The sequence below is a fragment of the Sipha flava genome, unplaced genomic scaffold, assembly GCF_003268045.1.
Source record: "Sipha flava isolate LNK unplaced genomic scaffold, YSA_version1 126_pilon_pilon, whole genome shotgun sequence".
Lineage (NCBI taxonomy): Eukaryota > Metazoa > Arthropoda > Insecta > Hemiptera > Aphididae > Sipha > Sipha flava.
The window spans coordinates 1,344,542-1,359,576 of record NW_020271752.1 but is presented as its reverse complement, the minus strand read 5'-3'; the positions used below and the strand labels follow the sequence as shown (position 1 = coordinate 1,359,576).

The 15,035-nt window shown below is 32.8% G+C and overlaps 1 protein-coding gene across 2 annotated transcripts in view; it reads right to left on the bottom strand.

Moving 5' to 3' along the window:
- LOC112694248 (zinc finger protein 423) overlaps positions 1 to 15,035 on the bottom strand; it is a 165,529-nt gene that overhangs the window by 129,028 nt on the left and 21,466 nt on the right. For both annotated transcript variants that reach the window (XM_025569661.1, XM_025569662.1), the window contains exon 2: positions 7,490 to 7,555. In XM_025569661.1, the coding sequence (XP_025425446.1) occupies positions 7,490 to 7,555 (66 nt within the window). The remainder of the gene's footprint in view (positions 1 to 7,489; positions 7,556 to 15,035) is intronic.

The following is a 15,035-nucleotide window of genomic DNA, read 5'->3' as shown; positions in this document are numbered from 1 at the left end:
CTAAAGACGTCCGTGAGACTCAAAATGATTTTAATCATTAACATAGTTCATAATGATTTTTTTACTATAACGTTATGTTAATATAATATATAACATTTTTAAAATCTTAAGATTAATTAATTAAATAGTATACAATATAATAAAGTTAACTATCAAATATTATTGTCATCATAAATATAATTTTTTTTCGACTAATTTTAATCATTTTTTGTAGCAATAACAAACAGAAAAACTCTAGCCTGGTGATAAGCGTTTTTTAGCTTATGGATATTTTTCAATATAATTCATTTTTATCTGTTGCTGTGTTGTTAAAGATCTTATCTCAATATTCTGCATTAAAATATAATTATCTTTTTGAAATTATACAACAGCGTTCATTCACGTAAGAATCATTATATTTTTAACGTTTTTATAAAGGCAGGTTTTTTTAAATACGTGTATAGTGGAAACATTATTCATGTACAAGTTATGTACACTAAAAAATTTTCAGCTATATCAAACAAGGTTATAATTATTTTTAGCACGTATAAGTTAACGTTCATAATAGATACCCGCATTAAGTTAAAAGTTCTTTTTTGAACGACTACAGTTCAACCATTACTTTTTTTCAACCCAAATGCAAATCGACGATGCTTTTTTTGGTAATAAGTGTAATTTGACCATCCCGGTAAATATATTATAATCATATGTATTGTATACCAAGCATACCAACAGAAAGTGTATGTCACGAGACTCCTCATAAAGGACGTATCCCCAGACACTTACACTACTTGTAGGGATTATAGCAAACAAAACCGTATAATGTAGTATGGTTCCGACAAATGTACTCTATTCTTTTGGATTTATGAAATAATTCTGATCGTACCTACATACCTACATATGTACGTATGTGTATCAATTATGTTTGCATCATTATTTTATTCGCATGTGATGTTACATTAAAAGCTATAAATGTTATATGACTGTTCTAAATTAAATGAAAATGTCGCACTACATTTGTATAATGTTATAATAATAACTATTATCTAACTAATTTTGAATTTTTTACACTACAGTTTAATATAATATTAATGTAAATTTAACTGTAAGTATTTCGGTGTACTGTTATTCTATAAATATTTTTTCTTAGTTATTCGTTATTATTGTTTTTATGTTGAAAATGTTTAGAATTTATATATAAAAAAATTAATTTTTAAAAACAATCATATAATGAAATATAATTATTAACAGTAATAAATGCTATCGGGATGTCAATATTCCAAAATAAACGGAAACAATCGGACGTTATTTTGACAATATGACACAAAATATCACTCATTAAAGCATTAGCTTGGCTAAATTATTTTAAATTTCTTATAATTTATATTCCACAATTTGTAAATGCTTTTAATTATATTCTCTTAATGTTAAATTTAACCGTCCTATAATTTACAAATAAATTAGGTTTTGGGTGTTCAGTAATTTAGTATGAATTGTAAAAGACCTCTTTTCAATTTGATAAAATGATAAGTTTGACTAAATGAGTAATTTATTAGAGGAAGATCGAAATGTTTGATGTTTAAATAAATTAACTTTACTTCAAAAGATCAGTTTGTATTTGATACCCAAACCCAAATTATAAAAACTAATAAAACATATGAAAAGTTCGATTTTAGGTGAAATTCGAAACTCGAATTCTTTATTTGAAGTCGAATGATTTTATTTTGACGGAAATAAAACAACATGGTAACATAATATTATATTATAATCTTTATATAGGATTATTATCAAATTTAATAATTTTGTGGATTTCAATAATTGGGCCTATAATTAAACTTATAGTCAATTTCTGATTAATTTCGAAATTAAAATACTCGTAATATTCCAACAAAAATTTGGTAAGATACCAAAAATTTGTTTCAGGTTCAAAGCGCTGTGACAATAATTTGGTTTTGTTGGGTATCATTAATATGAATTCAAGTTCGACACACCCACAGTATATTTAAACTATTGTAATTAAGTTTAAAGGATAGTCTATTTGATGTAACAAAACTCAAAAAAAAATATACACAATGTACGCAATGAACGTAATACTATTTTACCAAGAAATATACCACCTATAATACACAGCTTACGTTCGTATTTGATATAGCCACTGACGATATGTATCGTATTTCGGATTTAAATAAAACAAAATAAACGTTGAACTATGGTAAACAACTTGTGCATATTGCACTAGCAATTAACTGCACGTATAAGACAAAAAAAAAAAAAATTATAGTTATTCACGACGTTTCGAATCGTCGGTAACGAAGTTGTTGAAATCTCATTCATGTACAGTGTACATTGTACACGATCGAGTGCCAAGACCGATTAAAATGATTTCAGTAATTCATAACCAGAAACTGAACCCGTATGCAGTTAAAAGTATCTTGAATATATTATATTAACTGTAGAATTCAATATTTTTACATTCTATTAGGAATATAATATTTTTTTAATTTTATAGTTCTAAGTTTTTACCTGAATAGATTATCTATCGTAATTTTTACGAAACCGTGTTAGTTCAAATCGAAAAGTACAGTTACAACTTAAACGATAGTAATTAGGTAAGTAAATTTCTTAGATTTAACGTACGGATTTGTAGATATTCTAGTAATGAAAAAAGCCTCAAACATAAAATGGAATTGTAAACCAACGGAAAATATTCCCTTTAGATTCGTACATCCGTGCAGTTATACGCCGAACAGAGAACAACGTTAATTTTCTTTACACAGCATCCACTAAACAGCTTCTGATCATCAACGGATAATATGAATTACATTAAGGTATTTGTATACTAAATTTCAGTAATACCTAACTAAGACACATAGAATAAAATGTAAATACGACGGGAGTGTTGAGTCCAGATCGTTTACCGTATCTCACGTAATTTCATGCCACGTAATCACTGATTGCATCGTACTCGAACGTGTCTTCTCGTCAACGCTGCCTCTACTCTCAACACAAAAAGAAAGAGGTCACTTCGATATCTCGCCACTTTGATATCGCTAATATTTATTAAAATTTTAAACCGTAGAGTACGCCATTGTCTGACAGCTAACGTTGCAGTTAACTTCGTCATCGATTCTGGCACAAAGTTGATAGGAAAACCGTGCTGACATCGACGATAACCGCTGTTTAACGGTGAACGTATAAATTACATTTCTCATAATATACCAGTGCACCACTCGCTCACGTACACGTACACACACACGCGCGCGCGCGGGCGCACGTGCACATACACGACCTCACGCGTGCGCACGCACACAAGCTCGTATAACTCTCGTGGAATAGTAGTAGAGGGGTTGAGGGCATCATGGGCGGCAGCAGGAAAGAAGTGCTCCCGGGAGTAGTTTTAAAATGCAAACTTGCCGGTGTGTCCCTTGAGACGTTCGACGCCTTCGGGCGTTCAGCCGGTAAACAAAAGCCATGTGCACGCGAGATAACAACAATAGGTATATACGTATAACATAGTACGTTCGTACGAATATACGAGTATGAATGTAGAGGAGGAAGACGAGAAGAAGTCTGAACTGAAGGGCCGTGGAGGGGCAGGTACCTTTGGGAGGCGACAGTATGATGTGCGCTATCCCCCGCAACCCCTGCGTTACACCTGCGTGCTTCTCGCCTCTGCCCATCACCATCCCACCCTTTATGCCACGGCTACTCTTCCACCGATTCGTACACGCGTATCCCCCGTAGACTAATATGTCAGCGAGCTACCGTTTTCCGAAGGTTACCTCTATACACGAACGGCACCCCGGAGGACGTTCGACGCCTCCCCCTACCTCGTGCGTCTCTCCTGCGGTTTGTGTATATAATATAGGTAGGTACACTGCTCGGTCACATGTCTAAACGCATATAAAATATTATTATCGTTTTACGAAGACGGAAAAAGTGTGTCTTGTTATCGAAAAATGAATAAAAAAAGTATACCATTTCTAGTCGCAGTCACCATGATGGCCAATGTGGAGGTATATTTAAAACATGTCGCGCTGTGTATAATTGTGTCTAACCTTGTCGTATGTGTGCGTGAATGCCTACATACGTAAGTGTGTGTGTGTATGTGAGTAGCACTCATCAATTCTCCTAGTGGTTTTGTGGGGGATGTAGAAATGGTATTACGGTATAGGCCGAGGGTGAAGAGTGACAAGCAGCGGGTTGCACACGTATATGTGTGCTCTAATGGCGGGGGGGTTAGCAGGAGGTTTTCCGACGAGTAGCGGCGGCGGCAGCGACGGCGGTGGTGGAAAGGAGGGGATCGAAAGCGCGAGCGTTACTCTGGGGAAATTGCTGCGCCTCGCTAAGCCACTCTGATGGAGTTGCCGGCAATCCCAGGTGGCCGGCGGCCTCTCGGCTTATCTACCCGTCCATCCAGTTGCCCGCCCGCCAGTCCACCCGCCGACCGACACGGTCACCCCGCGCGCCCCGTCCGCTCTGAATTCGCACCGGTCGAACTCGAGCCCACTCCGCCCGACCGCGTCCCTCGACGCCACCACGCCACTACCACTACGCACCACCCGCCCACCACCGCCACCGCCGACCACGTCACTCTAGAGGATATCTGCCCGTCCCGCCGGAGGCTCGGCGCTTTTTTTCCTCCAGACACCGCCAGGACTTTATCATAACAACGTCGAGTGCACGCGCGAAACGAGTTGATTCCCCGACATCGACTAATTGAAAACCGCGTACACGGTACACATGCCACCACGATGGTCTACGAGTCGCAAGTGTCAAGCATGCACGTTATTATCTATCGCGACTGTGCGGTACTCGGGCATGCGACGGCGGACAAGAGATATTTTCGTTTCTCGTGTTATTTGTTGTAATTTAACACCCCCTCCCCACGAAAATCATTAGTGTAAAGCACGAGTATACGTACACGCAGAGGTGGAACTAGGAATTTTTACGTCCGGGGAAAGTGTTAAAATTACGCCCTATTATAGACCAATAATCAAATACTCTTCTCGAATATTTTTTTTCTAATAATTAATATACAATCATAATTATTGAGTTTTAACCTAATAACAGTATTAAAAATATAGTTAAAAATATCAAATTAATTGTTAATAATTACAAAAATTACACCCTCTAAAATTTTACACCCGGGGATGAATCCCCGTCGTCTTTCATCCCCTAGTTCCACCCCTGTGTATAAGTATATATATACGAGTACGCGTGTACTTGTACGCACACTGCACACTGTTTTGCATGTAATACATTATACGAGTATATGAGTATACGAACACTGTGCATACGTTTAAGAGTTAATTTTTGCAAGAAAAAAAAAAATGTGCAATCCATTTTGTACACGAATACATGTCCACGTCACGTCGTTTTCCTAAAACAAAGTATACAATTATATTTATTGTCTTAGCGTTTTTTCCATATATTCAGGAATATATGAATCAGGAGAAAAAATTCGAAACTACATTTTTTTTTAGAATTGTATCACAAATTCAATCCATGTGATGAATACGCTATTTTTGTTTTATTTTTTTATCGCTCCAACTTCATCGGTCGGTTTTAATGTCATGTTACACGCCACTTTATCGTCCGTCGTTAGCTATTATATTTACTTCTGGTTAAGACCCAACGTTATCCACGTCCTCCGAGTTGACTGTATAATTCTCTCTGAAACATTTTCATCCATATATGCTTCAGAACTTTCTGGTGGCATCTTTTATCTCGGACCATCATGCATTTATACGTGACCTATATACAAACCTTATATTTTATAGTATTGATCTAACATAGTTTTTCCCGTATCAACTATTCATGATGTATAATTATTAAACTTTACAGCGGTAATTTAATTACTATACATCTACGTTGTGTTCATTTCAAAATTTTTGAACTCTAAAATTAATAAACAGGTATACATTTTTTTTAGTTTTATTGCAAAAATTATTAATTCTTTTATGCACAACATTCGTAACTCACTTGTACACTACATTTTTTTTTCTTACAGTGTAATAATTAATATACAGTTTTATTGTATTTATTTAGAAGTATGTATTTTTTTATGATACTTCATATTAATTATACTATTTATTTGTACTGTAATATTAGATATTTATTCAATTACCAAAAATATATACCTATTTAAAATATACCCAATCAATAGTCAGCAATAAACTACCAAGTTTAAGTTTGAAATTTAAGACATAATTAGCTATGAACATTTAAAATAAAATATATATATTTATATAAACGTTGTAACTTTTTACTTTGATATTCGAAATACTAAAAAAAGAAAAACACGATCAACAAAATAAAAGCAACATAACATTTAAATACTAAGAAACAGTAATAATCGCGTAAATATGTTTAAAAACGTAATAGATTTCACGATGAAAGAAAGAGAAGGTAGAGGCCATACAACTTGGTTTTTGAGACTGGGGGATGCAATTAATCAGGAGTCAAAAGCGGGGCACGATGCCCCCCCGGGGATACCACAAGGCGCATACCTAATATTGACTTGCCCGCCGCTGAGGCGTTTGCCTTTGCATGCCGTAAGAGTATCCGGAAAAAAAAAACGCACAAGAAAAACTCTGATTAGTCGGCAAACCCCTCGAGAACCATAACCCCCTCGCATAAAAGGTAAGTTTCTCCATCCACCGCCATCACCACTACTACCACCACCAGTCTTCCATTGGTTTTTTCTCCTCTTTTTCTTCTTATCTCTTCGCGCTGTAATTGAAACGGCATTTCTCTTCCACTTATTCTTTATATATATATACATAGTTCCAAGATAATATTACACTGAGCCTGTATATATATACATATTTTTCCTACCATAATAAACGATAGAAAAAATATTATAAAAATCGTTTAAATGAGGTTTTAATGGATATTTTTACTTTTTTTTTTTTGTGTAAACTTTTTTATACACCTGCGATGAGTAAAAAACTGTAAAAGAGAATGAAAGTTAGAAAGAAAAACAGAGATACAGGAAATAGAGAAAGAGTAGGATGGAAATGCCTGGCAGGTAAAAGTGGAAATAGAGAGGAGCAGCCGGTGAAAAAATAAGGACTGAGGGTGATAGAAAGGGATAGAGAGAACAAACCGTTCCCATTGGCATAATGAAACACGTATGAACCGTGGAAATACCGCGTGAAAAGCGGCCAATTTAGTTGAAACGCAACCTCGTTGTCCTGGGTTTGTGGTGGGTGGCGGTCAGGAGTGGAAATTGCAAAAGGAATTTCCCGCACCTCGTTTCTTCGTTACGGCTGGCCCCAAGGGATGCTGAAAATCCCCCTAGCACCTGCAGGAGCAACTCAAAAATCCTGGGATTTTATTCACATAGCTGCTGGGACCACACGAACGATATAAGAGAAAACGACATATGTATGTATAAATATATATGTTATATGTATATACATTATATATATATATAACTGGAAAAAAGGAAAAAATCAATGTTCCTATGATTTTTAAGAAAATAATTTATTTTGTTTTCACTCACCTGTAGGAGATAGTGGCGGCATAATGTCTTCATCATCAAATACGTCTTCTGCGTCAGGATTTCCATCTACAAATCATTAATGAAGTATATATTAGACTTTTTTAAAATATTACATCTACGATTAGCATCAAATTTACATCAAATAATACAAGAAAAAAAATGTTCAAAAACAAATATTATAGAAAATACTATAGCTTATATACTTACGAGTACACGGAATAATATATAATACTCAATAAATACTATTACACCATTTAAAAATATGTCATAGGGTCATTATTGTACTCAACTTTTATTGGAGACTTAAGTTGTATTGTAAATCAATAAATATATACGTAAATCAGTGTTTTTCAATGTTTCTATTACGGTGAAACATCATTAAAATATTTTATATTTTGCGACGCATGGTTAAAAATGGTTTTATTTATATATTGGAATTTAAATGATTAAAAAAAAAGTCATACAAAAATCTTATTCAATATAATATCTACTTGTGCATTAATATTTAATTTTAATAAAAAATAATTAAATCAGAATTTTTAAATTCATAAGTCTTAAACAATATAACTTAATATGCTTTATTGTATAAAATATCAATTTATATTATGTGTTATTTAATGTTATTGCGACACATTGGGATTTAACACCAGTGTTTCTCAACCGCATTATATATGTAATATGTATCCTACAACACAACAGTGTCAAAAAACAGCGGTTGAAAAACACTGGTGTATACAATACACTATTAAATAATTTATTTTTATTTTCATGAAAGTATTTTAAAATTACATTATTAGGATTTTGGAGAATTGTAAAGAAAATACTGTTTCGTTTTAATATAAAAATTAATTAACACGGATAAAATCTATAAGACAGTCAGAAGTATTTATTAAAAATATAAATTGAATTCTATGCAATGCACATAAATTAAATTAATTCAATCATAATTAACACAATTTTAACCTATCATGAATAATTATCATCCACTAACTAAATAATTATTAATTATATATAAATACATTCGTATATTTTAAGATCAAACAAAAAATTAATTTTTTTTATATAAAATATTATGATCTGGTATTACCATGTTAGGCTAAAATTTGGTTAAAATATTTAACACAAATAATACTATTTAAAATCATTATCAACGTGAAAATTTTTAACTGTCACTTTATGTTATAGTAATGTTACATCGTCGTGTTATTATGACATTTACACTACAACACTGACCTCGTTTCATTACTACGTAGCAAACATAAATGTAATATCGGTACCATAAAGTCAAGTCGATTTTTACCCGTTAAATATATGTTTATACCGCAACGTTGTACATTTTTATATTAAACTTATATGGTAGTAGGACCTCGCCTCCAATAATAACAATAATATAATACATTTTAAAAAATATGAGATATACCTAACAGTATTATATACATCCATTACACATTTTAATAAATACATTTGATAAAATAAAAAACTTTTAAATGTATAGGAATGTCCAAATGTGACAGTATTAAAAATTAAACTTGATAAACTTTTGTCTACAGCTCGAGTAACATTACAATTTTCACGTAAATGTAGATGTTTCTATTATACCTTATCATCAATTGCAATACGGTGTACCAAATAATACTGTGTACCTTAGATACAAATTTAATAGGTACCTAAGCATTATCCGCGATATTTTATAATATGCGATTTTGTATTTTATTGATTGATTTCCTAATTAAAGACTAAAACGCGATACTCAACTGTAATTTTTAAAGCATGAAAGTTTATGAGCACCATAAAGCATTGCATTATAATAAATATACATGATATGCGTAATATTTATGTAAGATCTAATAAATTATTTTCAAACTTTTATACAGATCGTAGTACCCGAAAAAAAGTTACTTTTATTTACTTATACATAGCTACGTAACTTAGTAGTATGAGTAGTATACGATTTATGCTCAATTTTAAGAAGATGGTGATGCGTGTAAATCACTTTTCTTTTAAGCTGTTATTTAGATTTAACATTTTGATTTAAGAATTAATACAAATCCTAATAGGAAGTCTATACGTTGATAATATTACTGTATTGACTTTATAAATTATTACATTTTTTTAGTTCATAACTTGAAAATATTAATTTTATAGGTGTTCGGAAATTTTTAAACGATTAAAAAAACTCCTTAAGTCGAGTGATAAGGTACTTCAATTCCTATTTAACCACTTTTGAATGAGCTTCAACTACAGAGTATCGCTACTAACAAGAGTGAATGAGATCAGTCAATCTTCTGTGTAGTATATCCTTGACAAAACTATATTCCATGTGCATACGTGTGTCCATAATTTTTTGTATTTTTATTGTTGTACGTGATATTATATTAGGTAAAGCACGTAAATTATTTCGTCAACGGTGAATTTTATATTAAAATACGATGTCGAGACGGGTATAGGTGTACTGATAGCGCATCGGAGAAAAACCGATACCAATCCAAAAGGGAATAAATACGATGGGCTTTCGATCGTGAATACTGCGCGTGCATAAGTGCAATGCGATGTATCCCATCAAAACGATAATTTACTTGTCGAATATTTTATCATCCTAATGTCAGGTAATGCCAGCAACGAATCCGTTTTCGCGGGGAAATATAATACCCTTTATTACGCACCGCGTGTGTGTAATATATATTAGATACATATCGAACCATCCCGTTTTATACGTGTGCGTAAGTGCGCTTTATAAAAACCAACTACGGATACCGATTCAATGAGTATCATCGGCCAATTGAATATTATTATTCCATTCAACGCAACGTGCGATTCGGACATGCGCGCAAAATTGTCGTATCGCCCTCTTCGAACAAATTGTCAACTGAACCAAACTCACAATATAATATTCGTATACTTTCTTTGACTGAGTAAACATTTTTTGAAAACGAGATCTATAATAGTAAATGTTGAAAATCTTTGATATTGATAAATATTTTATACTCCATATGGGTATTTTATACAAATTGAAGTTTGCTTCTCCGTTTAACAGTTATAAAAATGTTAATTATTTATAATCGTATCGATTGTTGGTTACAAAAATAATGTTTTTTTTAACCATAATAATTAAAATAATATTATTAATAAACATCGATTTGAAGATAGTTATTTAAATAATGCAAATGCAATAATAATGACTATATATAATTTTACATGGTTGTTGGAAGTGCAATTAATTTACTATATAAGCTACAAGTAGTTAATAACCCCACAACTTTTTTCAAAGTAGAAAATAAAATTAAAATCCACTACAAAATATAAAAAGTAATTATCTGCATATAATCAGGATCACAGATACGAACCAATATTTAACCCGTGATACAAAATTGAAATATAGATCAAACCGTCTGAGGAACATAAATATATTTTAAAACATTTTGTACAAATAAGATCTTTTTTTTTTTAATTTTATTTAACATAAACAATCTATACAATATTGCACAATAAGTTTATTTGATGAGAGAAGAATATAACATAAAAAGGTATTATTTACATTAAATTTTAAAGTTTTGTAATAAATCGCGGAAATACTTTCTTTTTAATCTACGGTTAGGATTTCCTGAGAGTGTACGAATAGAGAGATCTCTTATAAGAGGGTTAGGATGAGTTTGGAGTCGTTTGTGGAAGCGCGTGTAAAAGATGCGAACCTCTTCTACTATTGTTCTCATATGAAGATCATTATGAAATGTTAAATTGAAGATGTAGGGTGGAGCATTAGATAGTCGTCAGAGAGATATATTTTGGAACGTTTGACTTCTATCGGTGTTGGATTTTTTGGCTGTGCCCCATAGTTGAAGGCCATACGTCCAGATTGACTTGAGTAAAGATTTATATATTAATAATTTGGTGATCAGAGTGGAGAATTTATTTCTGATTAAAAGAGGTCTGAGCATACGCATACGGTTATTTAATGTTATTCTTTTTGTTCGAAGGTGTTTATTCCATGTCAAACTTTTATTCAGGATTAATCCCAAGTATTTGACTGTATCGGATGTAGGAATTTGTACATTTTTAAGGGTAATGTTTGGGCATATACCTTGTTTTAATGTGAATGTTGTATGTACAGATTTATTTTGGTTTATTTTAACTCTCCATTTGTCGTACCATACAGATAAGTAATTTAGGTGGATTTGTAGATTTGATGAGGCAGTTATAGGATCATTATTAATAGATATAATAACTTTATCGTCAGCATAGTCGGCTACAATGGTTTTTTTGTGTGGTAGGTTGGTCGACTACATAGATGTTAAAGAAGCAGAGAGATAGTATGCCACCTTGTGGGACACCAGCTTTGATTTTTTCGATTCCAGATGTGGATGAGTTATATTGCATTTGGAAGTATCTATCGGTTGAGTATGACTTGAGTAAGCTGAATAACAAAGAAGGGAGAAATTGTTTGAGTTTAAATTGTAAGCCTTCGTGCCAAACTCTGTCAAACGCTTGTGAAACATCTAAAAAACACAAGAGCGATATAGTTTTTTTTCCAAGGACGTAGAAATAGCATCGAAAACACGATGTACTTGGTGAATCGTGCTGTGTGAATTACGGAACCCGAACTGCGTATTTGGGAATATGCTATTATCCATAATATACGGAAATATGCATTTTAGGATAAGTCTTTCTAAAATTTTTGATAAAAAGGACAAGAGATTTATTGATCTAAATGAGATTGAAGTGTCAAGTGGTTTGTCTGGTTTAGCGAAGAGAATAATATTAAAAAATTTCCATAAAATTGGAAAGCATGAAAGTCTGAGAGAAGCATTGAATATATATGTTATAAGAACTATGGCTTTTTTTGGAAGACATCTAGTTACTTCTGCGGTAATTAGGTCGAAGTCGGGTGATTTTTTTTTCGAGTACTTTAGGATTGTATGTTTAACTTAATTTGGAGTAAAGTGTCTTACTGGAGGGCTATGATATGGTGGCAGGTTTAAAAAGGTATTAACCATATTTACTTGTTGAAGTATGAGTATATCATGGTGAGGTTGAAACGTTTCATGTAAGTGGGTTTTGAATAATTCGGCTTTGTCGTAGTCGGAAAAAGCTAGTGAATTATCAGGTTTTTTTAGAGGTGTTGCAGGTGTTTTATATTGTAGAATTTTTTTTAGTTTCTATCCATAAACTACCATCTGAAGAAGAAAGTCTATTTAGTTTTTGTTCGAAAATATTAGTTTTTAGCTTAGCCAGAGTATTTTTTAAAGAATTGGCTAGTCTATTATATGCACTTTTGTGAGAAGGAAGTTGCGTATATTGATAGAGTGCTCTCGCTCTTCTTTTTTCAACTATTAAAGGGCGAACTTGTTCAGGAAGAAATGGGTGATTGTGAGATAAGTGGTTTGGGTTTTTTTAATATTGGATAAGCTAGCCGCCGAGTGAATAAGTGTGGTGAGGTTATTGACTGCTTCATCAATGTCATGTTCAGATTTTAGTTTGATTTTTAGATTTATTATTTATGTCGTGGAATTTATAACGGTCTGTCGTTGATGTAAATAGAGATGGTTTGTCATTATGTAATCATGGTGAGGCTTTAATGTTTAGGATAACGGACGAATGGTCAGAGTTTAAGTCAAGACTATTGTTTATAGTACAATACAAATTACTGAGAATTTTAGCGACAAATATGTCCAAAATGTCTGGTTTTTTTTTTAAGGAGGTTGGCCAGTAAGTTGGTTCTGGGGGAGAAAGAATTTTATATTTATTTATATTAGTAAAGTTATAAAGTAGGTTACCACGAAGATTGGCTGCTCGGCATCCCCAGCTCTGATGTTTGACATTATAGTCTCCTCCTACTATAAAATTATTGGATATAGTGCCGAAGTAGTTATTGAGATCGTTATTAGTTAAGTTGTGCCTAAGAGGGCAATAGACTGCAGCGATGACAAATGGTATATTATTTAATGACATTTTGATAGCACAAGCTTGTATATAGTTATGACAAAAGTTGGTAAGTGAATGGAATTTTAAATTGGATTTTATAATTAAAGCTACTCCGTCGTGTGCAGTACCACCTGGATGGTTAGATCTAAGTAAACTATAACCAGGAATAGAGATGTATGAGTGCTTGGTAAAATGCGTTTCGGTAATTAATGCAATGTCAATGCGTTTGTCGTATAGCACAGTTTGTACTTCATTAATATGATTTTTTAAACCGTTTGCATTAAATAATATTATTGATAATGATTGATTTGTATAGGAATTATTATTCATTTTTTTTATTTAAAAGAGATGAAATTACTTGTGTTAGAAGTGAAATTAGTGGATTGACAAGTGAGTTGAGCTCGTCGATGAAGGATATGAGGACTTAGGTTATATCTGGAGTGGGTGAGGGTGGTGATTGAAGTGGTTGATTGGAAGTGACTTGCGTATATGTAGTGGGGGAGTTATGATTAGTCGTAGTCGATAATGGGTGGCTTGGTTTTACATTTAAAGTATTTGAGTTAGACTTTATAGTATCATGTAAAAATTTACTTTTTATATTAGGTGTCATGCGACGTTGGAGTTCTCTGTAGACATTGCAACCTTTGTAATTGGCAGGGTGGTCGCCGGAGCATAATACACATTTTGCTGGAGTATCACGTGATTTGATGCATTCTAAGGATGAATGGTTGGAACTACAGCGAACACACCAAGCAGGATATCCACAATAAGCTCTCGTGTGGCCGTATTCCTGGCAGTTCAGACATTGGCTTATCACTTTCGGCTTATATAGCTCTTCAACCTTGATTTTAATGTGTAATTTAAAAGAAAGTTTGAAGATATCGTTCGATATGTCGGTCGGTTCAAGGTCAATGAAGAAAAGAGGCAGTGGACATTTGCTGGTCTTGTGTAGAACGTTGGTGATTTTTCTAACCTCAAAAAGGAGCAATTCAAGTTTACTTTTTATTAGATCTGTGGGCGTGGATGGGTGCAAATTTCGGATGACGGCACGTGTAGGTTTGTCTTCTTTTAATTGATATGTATGATATTGGGCCTTCTGATCTTTTAAAAAATGAATTAATGTTCTATAAGAATCGGGATTGACAGTTTGAATTTTTATGCATTCGGACGAAGATTTACATAAAAAATTATCCACCCTATTAGCTCTATTAAAGTTGTGCACAAATCCGAAAAGTTTATTATACCTTTCACAAATATTGGTGGTGGTTGTTTAATTTGTTCTTCGATGATAGGAGTTTCAGATATGGGGATATCTGTAGGTATATTAGAATATTCGTTGTGTGTTAGTATTTCATAGCGATTTGCAGTTACAAATAGTTTTTTATTTTTATTTTGTGTTAAGAATTGTCCGGAGAGCTCAAATTAGAGGAATCAGATAGATTCCTTTTATTAGGCATTGTAGTATAATCGTCATTTGTTAAATTGTTGAACGAGTCGTATTAAAAAACGTCATTGTTTGTGTTCGATTTAGCTAGGCAAGCTGCTTGTATAGTGTTGTTATTTTTATTTGAATTATTTTTGTTTTTACTTTTATTTTTGTCTTTATCGTGCGATGGAGTATTAGAAG